This window comes from Hibiscus syriacus, unplaced genomic scaffold (genome assembly GCF_006381635.1).
Source record: "Hibiscus syriacus cultivar Baekdansim isolate YM2019G1 unplaced genomic scaffold, ASM638163v2 tig00004355_pilon, whole genome shotgun sequence".
Lineage (NCBI taxonomy): Eukaryota > Viridiplantae > Streptophyta > Magnoliopsida > Malvales > Malvaceae > Hibiscus > Hibiscus syriacus.
This window is the reverse complement of record NW_024062011.1, coordinates 1377531-1388790: the sequence shown is the minus strand read 5'-3', so window position 1 is coordinate 1388790 and position 11260 is coordinate 1377531. Positions and strand designations below refer to the sequence as shown.

General features: G+C 37.8%; 1 protein-coding gene across 1 annotated transcript; it reads right to left on the bottom strand.

The window, feature by feature from the left end:
- Positions 1-6838: 6838 nt before the first annotated feature.
- LOC120193415 lies at positions 6839-10582 on the bottom strand. The gene is made up of 3 exons (XM_039195919.1): positions 10521-10582; positions 9149-9267; positions 6839-8879 (listed from the first exon to the last, which is right to left on the bottom strand). Exons 1-3 carry the CDS (start codon positions 10580-10582, stop codon positions 7237-7239), a joined length of 1824 nt encoding a protein of 607 aa, XP_039051850.1. The 3' UTR covers positions 6839-7236.
- Positions 10583-11260: the final 678 nt, after the last annotated feature.

The window sequence follows — 11260 nt, the reverse complement described above, 5'->3', positions numbered from 1 at the left end:
ACCTAGGGCTTCCGGTGGATGGAGATGTGATATCAGGGATCTTACAGGGTTCCTGGACTACTTTGTGTCGGGATAATCTAGGACGTGTCTCGAAAAGTTTTATCGGAGGTAGGATACCGTTAAATTGGTTAGATGCCAATTTTCGGGAGTTGAGCGCAGATGCCTCTGAGGATGAAATTAAGATGTATGCACAGGCATGCATACTGCAGTTGATAGGAGGGTTGCTGATGCCAGACAAATCGCGCAACCTAGTTTACTGCATGTGGTTGTGACATCTTAGCGACTTTCGTCTGGCCAGATCATTCAGTTGGGGCTCGGCAGTTTTGGCTTTGCTGTACAGGGAGATGTGTGTAGCCACTGACTACAGGCGTAATGCTATCGGCGGATGTCTCCTGCTGCTGCAATCTTGGGCATGGTATCGATTGCCCTTTTTATGTCCCGTTGTGAAGAACCCATTTATATTTCCACTACTTCTGAGGTAATTATAAAACTGATTTTGTATATTAATAATTTTTTTCCTTGAATAGGTGGTCTACTGATAGGAAAAATATCAGGAGCTACCTGATGATTTAGAAAAAAATTAGGGTGCTAATCGATCAGAAGGCTGACACACATGTATGAATTTTAATGTTTAAAAATCGATTTTAGATTATAGTTATATAATTAGATTATTATTTTGATAAAAAATTATATAATATTTGTTTTAGTTTGAATGGTGTCATACTGTACTAATGATGTGAGGGCGGTGATCCCACCTGAGTTGAGGGGCCCATCAGATGTTTGGATGGCGATGGTCCCTCTGATCTGTTATGCGACCGTCGAGTGCCACTCTACTGATCGCGTGCTCTGGCAGTTTGGTTGTTTTCAACCAATTCCGAAAGCACCTCACAATATGGATGAGTTGCATAGCATAGATAGACGCGGCAAGACAGATACATATTGGCTGGTAAGGCATCATGAGTGGGTCGTGTTGTGAGAGGATCGACATCGGCGTCTTCCCCCGTAGAGAGCCCATTTTACTTGACCTCTTGAGTGTTGCTGACGGTTATTATGAGTGGTTCAACAATAACGGGAAACCGTTTCTGCTTCCCGAGGATGCACGAGGGCAGACCTTTCCGCGACGTCGACAGAGACGTTCACCGACACAACACCATCGTCCCCCGACTCGTGGACGGAGAGCAGGTGCTTTTGGTTCATCCTTAGCTGCACCAGCAGGACCTTCACAGTAGCCACCGTAACCATTTATGATGCCACCGCCTTTCCATTACCAGATGCCGCCATCGCCTTCACCTGGTTTTATGACCCCGCCGCCGCCACCGTCACAGATGACCCCTCCTAGAGGCTATTATGGGTCTATGTTTGCAGATTCGACTTGGGGTTCATATGCTGGATATCTGGCGGGTTCAACCTCATCACCCATGGCCGCAGCACAGACACCTCATGTACAGTTTTCACACTCAGCGATGTCTGGGTTTTATGAGTTTTCCCAGTTTTTGCAGGCCGGTGGGATAGTCAGTCATACACCTCCAGGGTCCTTATTCTATGGAGGTGCTTCATCGTCATCAGCTCCTCATCAACCTAATGTACCTGCTCAAGATGACGACGACGACGACGATGACGACAATGGTGATGATGATGACAACGATGAGTCAGAACCAGTGATACGAAGAAATCCTCCTCGAGACCGACAGCCACCGCCCTGCGGAGCACATTCGCGTCGCAGGCATCGATAGATTTTTTTTATTATATTTGTATTTACTTTATTTTGTTAAATTGTAATTTTTTATTATTTCTCATTTAATACTTTCTTTATTTTGTTAAATTTGTTGGACTTTTTTTTAATGTATTTTAGTTAATTTTGTTTATTACCATTTAATATCAGTTATTGTAATTTGATTATCATTTACCATTTAGTTCTTATTGTAAGTTTGTTGTATTTAAAATTATATTCAAATACCAAATTGTTATTAGTTTGATAAAATTTAATGATTGTGTTCGTTTTTTTAATCTTCATCAGCGATTATCGAATGATATTAACTTGAAGTAAATGCAAATCAAAGTACAAGAATTATTATTTGATAAACAAATACATAATTTCCTCATCAATTGTTACTTGATGGCAACAGAAGTGGACATGTTTTTCTAGTGTGTCACGGGTTTCTACAATGCCCACATCTTCTGTCTTGTCTAGATCTTTCTCGAATATCCATATCGCAATGAATTCGATTAGATTTTGGACGACCACGCTCCCTCAATAAACTCGGATTTGGTACAATCGGAAGCCAATCTTGAACCTTATCAGGGTCTTTGTCATTACCTATGTGGGGAAACTCAAATTCGTATACCTTAAAAACTTCAGATAATAGGTATACGAGATCCACAAAATGGTTATAGTCTTGACGTGTATGCGAGCAAGCTACTATCACATGAGAGCATAGATACTTCAGAGCTTGAAAAAACCCGCAGTCGCACGTTCTGTCCCTTAGATTTACTCTTAATGACACAGCTTTAATCCCTTGAAGAGGTCGCGACAACTCTGTTACACGAAACATTTCATGCCTTCTAGAGAAGCTTGTTACATACATTCCATTTGATGCAGCAATTTTTTTCTGTAGATCTGCAACTAATCTAGGGTGATAGACATGACCGCCTTGCATCCAGGTTTGAGCTTGTCCTCCGAGCTTCGCAAAAAGCGCCCCCAAACGAAAATATGTAGTCTTTACCAAAGCCGCTACTGGTAAGTGACGTGCACCCTTTAAAATTGAATTGATTGCCTCTGCCAAGTTGGTCGTCATGTGTCCATATCGATATCCACCATCATATGCGTTCGTCCACATTTCTTTATCGATGAGGCTGATGTAATCGTATCCTTCCTCGTTCTTCACCCGTAAATCTTGAAGCATTGATTCAAACGTTCGAGGAAGTAGTTCGTAACATGATCAAAAAATGTATAACTTACTAACTTACTTTCTTTGCAAAATTAAAACGATTGAAAGAAAACAAACTACATCAATTTCACTTACCCATTCGCACAATTAATTGACGCTCATCATTCTTCTTGTACCTTCCATGATAGTTCACAACAATGTGTCGGAGACAATACCTATGTTGGACAAAGGGTAGTTGCCACATTGGACCCAAAGACTCCAATGCTGCTTTGATCCCAGCTCCGCGATCTGAAATGACACAGATGTTTTCCCTCGTCATAACATGTGCACGTAAATTTCGGAGGAAAAAAACCCAAGAATCTGTATCTTCTCCTTCGATAAGAGCAAAAGCAACTGGAAGAATGTTGCGATTGCCATCTTGGACAACTGACGATAATAAAACTTGCTTGTATTTTCCATACAAGAAAGTCCCGTCGATCTGGACCACAAGCTTGCAGTATTTGGCAGCATTAACGCATTGTGGGTAACTCCAAAAAACCCGGTAGAATTAGCTTCGATCACGAAGAACTCGATCATTATGGTATGCATAGGAGGTTTCGAAGTCCACAATTGTCCCACGATTCAACGTCCGCACCAGCCTAAACCAACCTGGAAGTTCGTTGTAAGATGCATCCCATTCGCCATGAAGTTTGACAATAGCATTTTGTTTTACCAACCAAGCTTTTTTTATAGGAGACAGTGTACCCATACTGCGATTGTATAGCTGAAATCAACACTGCAACAACTATATGAGAGCTTGTTTTTACCATGGGCATGATGGCTTGGCATATCATTTCAGAGTCCAAGTTGGGATGATCTTGGTTGCCCCCTTCAGCACAACATGTGTGAGGACCGTTGTATACTGTTAGTTCTCATATGTTGTTTTTCTTCTTCATTTTCGATACGCGAACCATCCAATTGCATATGTTTTCGCGTCAGGCACAATGGCATACATATTTTTCGGTCGTCGATCGATTGACTCTGGACTGAACAGAATTACGGATATTGTAATTTTTTATAGCCATCACCGCTTCTTCTTTGCTTGAAAACTCCATGCCCATACATTGCACCATAATCAGCTTCATACATGTGTGCTGGAGGGTCAGTTTGTGCCATATTTCCTGGAACTTCATCATCATCGGAGTTAAATTGTGGTGATTCTGGGTGAATGAATAGTCCAGTCTCAGCACCATCCGCACCAGGCTCACGAAACGGTTCTTCTGGTGGAGATGATGGTTCCTCCATGCTCTCCACATTTAGGTCGAAGAACCTACTACTTGTACGCCTTCCCCTTGAACTGGAAGGCAGATCGATATTGAGATCGAAAAAGCTTGCAGTCGAATGCCTCCCCCTGGAGCTTGAAGCCATCGTGTCAAATGGAAACTGCACAGATGGTTGCGTCGATGGCATCTCCATATGGTCAAAGAAATTTGCAGATGAATGCTTTCCCCTTGAACTGGACGCGGTGTTGCCATACAGATTGTTCGTGGACCCACCTCGGTACATATCGTAAGGAGTTGCGGATGAATGTCTCCTCATTATGGCATTAAAATCATTACACATTACTGTAGTTTGGCTGTCAACTTGATCAACTTGTTCAGCCAGCCCATAGTTGGAGCTTAATGATTGACCCCGAACAGCACACACTTGAACAAAATATGCATGCATCTCAATAGCGGCGTCTGAATAATTACTTTGAGCTTCAACCATTATTTGAACATCATCATTGTTCGAAAGTTCGAATGCTGTATAAGTTAATGACAACAATGATGTTGGAAATCTGTACTGCAACGATGACATTCTTCTACTACTTCCAACATGAATCTTCATCGAAATCTTCGTTATCAACTCCTCAAGAGTTATGATTCTCTTGAATGATATTTTAACACGCTCATTTGATACTAAAACAACGACGGTTTCATCTTCTCGAATTTCACCATCATAATAAACAATAGTTGAAAGTCGCGTCATTCTTTGAATTTAAAAGTGCGACAATATTATATCTGCAAAAAAAATAACTGAAACAAACCTGATTAAATAAATTATATATGAACGAAAATATAACACAATAAACTTTTTACACATCAACGTAAATAATTTAAATAATATAATTTTATATTATTACTTGTACCGCAGAACTATTTTGACGTATGCTCATGCTTTTCAATTTTACAAACACAAAAATTAATTGAAAATAATTAGTATAATATTTTTTCAAATAATCATAATAAACAATAAGTATAATAAAAAAATTTATAACAGAATTTATAATGAAAAATCGCACGAACTTTTAAATCAAATATGAAAAAATTATCAGAATTATTATTCATTGGCAGAATTGTTGTATTAATTTATAAGTTGAGAGGAAAGATGTGAGGAGATGTGAGAAACTTAACCGAGAGTGAAGGGTATTTATAACCATATAAGGCGCGATACCTACATCGCGCTATATGTAATTAAATAAAAGGTGTAGCGCAGACCAGAGTCCGCACTAAATATAATTCATACCCAGGTATAGCGCTGAGCAGGGGCAGTGCTATACCCCTACGTGGCTTATAGCGCAGATCAGGGGGCACGCTATACCTACGTGTAAGTCATGTCAGTGTATAGCACGGTACAGGGGGAGCGCTATACCCCACGTAACGCCAAATCAACATATAGCGCGGGACAGGGAGCGCGCTTTACTACTACGGGTGTTAGATCGGGAAATATAATATGATCGATGTTAGATCGATAAATATACCGGTCACCGGTGATTTTTCAGAAAAAACGCCGAATATTTTCACCCTTTCTTTAAGTAGCTTCTGAACTCTTATATCTTCTTCTCAACTTTTGCCTTTTAGAGTGGAGGTGTTTGGATAAAGGAGAAGGAGACGATGAGTACGGAATTGCTCGAAAAATGGAGAGGAAGAAGATCATTTCAAGACCAAGTTCTGGAGTTCAACAAAGGTTTTAAAATTTTCATCAATTCAGATATGGCCTAATTGCAGCAAATTAAAATGAAGAAGAAGACTTCGAGGGAATATTAACCTCCAAGGCAAGTCTAATGCTTGGCTTTGTATGTATTTCTTTTTTCAGATTTTATCATGTTTGGCTGTTGAGAAAATGAAAGATGTGGAATCAAAGCTTCGTGTAAGATTCCAAAGCTATGTCTTCCAGAAACCCAACTTTTTTTTCATGTAAAATAAAAACTTTGTGAATTGCAAAGATATTAAATATTTGTTTAATTGTTCTTTCTTTTGGATTTTGACAAGTTGTATTCATCAAACAATATTCTTAATTAGAACTAATTATATGAATCATCACTAGAAATATTGATTAAATAATGTAAATTATTCGGATTTCATGTCCAAAAGTTCGTTTAATCTGTATTGTAGGGTTATATGTCTTGCAATCCAAGTATTATTTATAATTGCCTCTGCGTAATTCTCAGATCTATGCGCATTTCGCGTCCACGATTATGTATTATTGCATTTAGAACAATATTTTTTTATAATTAGAGTAGTTCTAGAGAGCTTTAACTTTGGGGTAAGGATGATGATCCATCAAAACTCCACTTTATTTCATAATTAAAGTTAAGTTTAGCTGCCACGCGTCTTAATTAATTGAACACCAAACTGGAAATAAGTTAAGAAAATAAATAATTAATCAGTAATCTCCCGCCAATTAACGATGCTAACCTGATATTTTTTTAATTATTCAAATGTTTGAAATTCATATTCAGCAGTGTTTTTTAAAAAAAAAAAAATCAATTAAATGACATTGATAATCAATCAAGTGGTAATATTTTGTTCAAGGTTTTATATACAGCAAAGACCTAAAGCATACATTATGTTTAAGATACAACAACCTTGACAAACAATTTCAGATCTTTTGGCTTTCTTCTTTCCAGATTCGCAAATGAAATTCAAAGATTTCATGGGAAATCTGTAAGTCCCTTAACAAGCACTACTATAGCAGCTATGAGCATGACCACAATATTTAAGAATCAATCACAGTGAATGGCAACTGCAGAGGTTTTATACTTTTATCAATGTACCGGTCGAGAACTGGAGTTCTGGTTGCATCCGAAGCTACTTTCTGCTTGCCTTGAAAAGTTTGTATATATAAAAAGAGAGTGCTGAACAGAAGCATGGTACCTCTGCAACATGAATGTGAGTGTTGCTGTTTCGAAACTAAACCAGCGAGGAGCGGCAATGCTATCCTTTTGTTCTAGATGACGAAATCCGATCACTATTTCCAACAACTTGACACACGAAAGAAATGTGCTTAAGTACATTAGAGGTTCTTGAACATACCACATCTATGCTTAGTATGACGATATACTCAAAAAAAAGGGAACATATCCATGCTTAGTAGGACTAACATCTTTCATCTTCTCCCAATTATCCTTTTCCTTCGGTCCTGTAGGCCCCTCCTCGCCGTAAAGCTCTGTCGGAAACAGGTCAAAGATGTTCTCCACTGAAAATCGAACAAAAAACGGGAGCAAATGAATTATCCTATCCAGTTCCGAACGTGAGTCATATACTATAGTTGGACCCCATTCTCTCATGTAATTCAACCAACATGGTTCTGTAACTACTCCGTCTCCAAGATACTCGGCTGCAATAATCTGGTACCTGGTGCTTGAGTCCACAAAATACTGGCTTCGGGCAGCATCGTTCCTAATCCCTATCCCGAGTTTAACTGACCCTTGGAGGTACATACCTGGATGTGGAAAACTAGCATGTCCGTGTTTGGACGAGTAAACAATCGGCTTATTACCTTCAATATATTCCAAGTCGAAAGCATCAACCCACTCACCACCACTATGCTGTGAGAAGTAAGCCTGCCACAGTTCTCCAGTGAAGTTGCTTATCCGGAGAGTGAAGTGTTCCCAGTCGCTGACATGTTGCCCGAGTTTGTTCATCTGTATGTTCATTAACCCGATCTTAAGGTTGGCCGGTCCGTTGAAGGGACAAAATATCCACATCACAATATCCGTAAATGTTCCACCCAATGCTGGCTTTACATGAACATATAGCTCTGCACTCTCCAAGTTTCCTTTCTTAACATTATTTCTTGCATCATCTTCTACTGGCAAATCTATCCAAAATGCACCGTCATTTGTCCCTCCACAAGGTAAATTCGAGCCCCAATAATCAATCGGTTCACCTTTAAGTTTGCCATCTTCACATAGAAGTGCACCATTTTTGAAAAACCATTGTACCGATGAGGGCAGATAGTCTTCATCAGGATGAAAGAAAACTCTTGCACCGTAGTGCTTGATGAGAGCATGAATCTGGCTTAAATCCGGCATCGCATGTAGTGTCGGATCCAGATTCTTCAAGCATGCAATCTCCAATTCATCATCTTCTGAAAAAAAGTACGTACTGCAGAAGAACGTCCCAGCCGAAACACCTTTGCAAAACATTCCCCTTCTGCACGGTCTTGTGTTCCAAACCTGAAATGGATCTGCACCAGCGGAAAGTATGGCATCCTTAATTTCACAAGCCTCAGTAAGGTCCTCTCGCACACATCTAATTTCATCAACGTTAGGCTCATCCGGAAAGTTGGTAACCAAAATTCCCATCGCTTTGTAACCGACCGGCGCATTTGGCTGCCAGAAGAAACCACAACCATTGCGAAGTGAATCCGAACTCCAAATCAACGAGTAGTTGACAGGTTTCCTCAGTGCGGGAAAGCCTGAATCCGAGTCATGGTCACCGAAGACTTCCGGAGTCGAAGCTACCCTTTCCCGAGCCGCAAGAACATACCCTCTAAGGGGCTGGTCATTTGGTTGACAGTAATAACCGAGACGGAAAAATCCATCCGGAATCCCCACAGGTTTATAAAATGTGACAGCTTTAGCATTACCACGCAACAAATCGCAGCTCCAAACACTCTCAAACTCGGTGATTTCAACCACTTCTAATTCTCCCAGGTTTATTTTTCCAGCAGCAAATCCTCCACCTGAGAAAACGGGTACAAAACATATCTTTTAGAGTCACTATATATAGTATTGTTGTCTAAATGATCAGCTAAAAATCTTAATAAATCATAATCATCATGCATACTCCAAAGTTAAATAAATAATTTAAAAGAAAGACAATTTCTAAAATAGGAAAAAGAAATATCCCAACTCATTGTAATATTTTGGAAGGAAAATAGAAAACACAAATTCATTTTAATTCCCCCAAAAATCAACAAAAAAGAAGTCCGGGAATTCAAAGGATACATACCTGAAGGCCAATCTGGGATTGGAGAAGGCAAAGAAAAAGGTTGAGGTAGAGTCAAAGGTAAGAACTCGTCATCATCAGTGCGTTTATTATGCCAACAAAAACATTCACACCCAACATATCTTCAAATCTTTAAAACCCAAAAGACCACCAAAACCCAGAATTTATCGTCAGTAATCCCACCCTCCCCAACCCCCCTTTTCAGCTTTCTTTCCAAATAGACGAAAGAGGCAACCAAAAGAAGGGAAGTTCAAAACAATCCCATCTATCCCTCTTTCTTCAAGGATCAAATTAATAGTGAGACGAAGTTTCAACTCGATTTGTTTTCTTTAGGAAAAGTGTGAAGATGACGATGATATTTGTGTAATACCTGTAGATTTTATTTAATCTTTCCGATTTGCGTAGTGGCCAAATGGGTTGGTTTGCCTCCGCTTTTTAACTGTTCATCTCAACTCCCCGCCTTTGATATTTCTAACCTTTTTCTTAATTTTTGAGATGAAAATAGTCCCACTTTCAGTTCAATGAGTGTACTTCAAACTTTCTTGTTTAATGGACTAAATTCCTTATGTATAATCAACCTTTTTGTTCCTGGCTCTCTATCCCTATTCCTCTATTATTGTATTTCCTATCCTCGTTCACTTCTCATAATTGGTATTTGAATTTAAAAGTTTTAAAATATAATTATTATTCATTAAAATCGATTAGGTCATAAAAATAAATAAAATCTCTTAATAATTAAAAATAAAAAATAATATATTTTATAAGCAGATAGTAACACTAAATTTCTAAAATTAAAAGATTTAAAAGAGATGTAATCTTAAAAGAAAATTTTGACAAGAGTTTATAAACTTTTATGAGTGGAAAATATAGTTTATTATAAAGAGGATTTGTAATTATATATTTTTGTTTATATAAGAATTACAATTTAGTATAATAATATTTCATTATTTTAAAATTATAAAGATAAATATAAGTGTCAAAACACTTAAAGTTCTAGATATGATTAACTTTTATTTTCTTCATCAAGAGTCGATTTATTTTTTATTTATAAATTCTGATTTTTTTATAAACAATTCTTGTTTTAGGACTTTGAAAGGGCACATGATTAGTATTGTGATTACAGATATTATTATGTTTTCATTATGAAACAACCATATAATAGAGTACAAATTTTCTTCATGAGAATGTAAAGTTCACGCTCCTCAAATCGCGTATCTTTTTCAAAGTATAGTTTGCCGTTAGCCGAAGCTGTTTCCAAAAGAAATTATCAGCTACTTCGTCGTTACTCCGTAATTATACGCTCGTCCAATAAAATGGCGCGTATAAACATTTATTTCATGAGTTATTTCGCTCTTCTCTTTCCTCACCAGCTTACAGTGAATGACCGACAGAATGGATTTGTTTAACAGGGCCTCTTTTAGGTTCCACGAAAGACATCAATCAATATCTTATTCTTCGTTTTACTTATTTGGACGATAGATGAATCACGGTCATTTTTATATTAAGAAAAATCAAATGTGATAGGAAGGTATTTATTTAATAATAATATCTCCCAATAATTGGGTTGGTCTTCAGTCTCACAATTGGATGTTTCATCCTAATATTTTCAATATTCATTGCATGGGTGTATCCCCAAATTTGCATGTCCTTATCGAGTTCACATAATTTATTATTATTATTATTATTATTATTTATTATTATTATTATTATTATTATTATTATTGTGTTGAGGGGTTGGCTCAAAATATATAGAAATAACCGCCTCATTAGAAATAAACGCCTCTTAAACAAATTCAACATAAAGTTAAGGGTAAAGTATAGTAATGGTCATTGAATTTTTCTAAAACTTTTATTTAAGTCTCCCAACTTTTAAAACTTGTAATACAGTCCCTCAACATTTAATCCGTTTGCAATATGGTCTCCGACGTAATCGGTTGTTTGCAATGATCCCCGAAGTAACTGGCTATTTGATATCGTTACTACGTTTGCAATATGGTCATTAAACTTTTCAGGAGCTTGCATTTAGGTCCCCCAACTTTTAAAAACTTGCAATAATCCTCAATTTTATTCTAAACCCTAAATTCCTTTTCGATCTCAAATTTCCTTTTTCGCTTC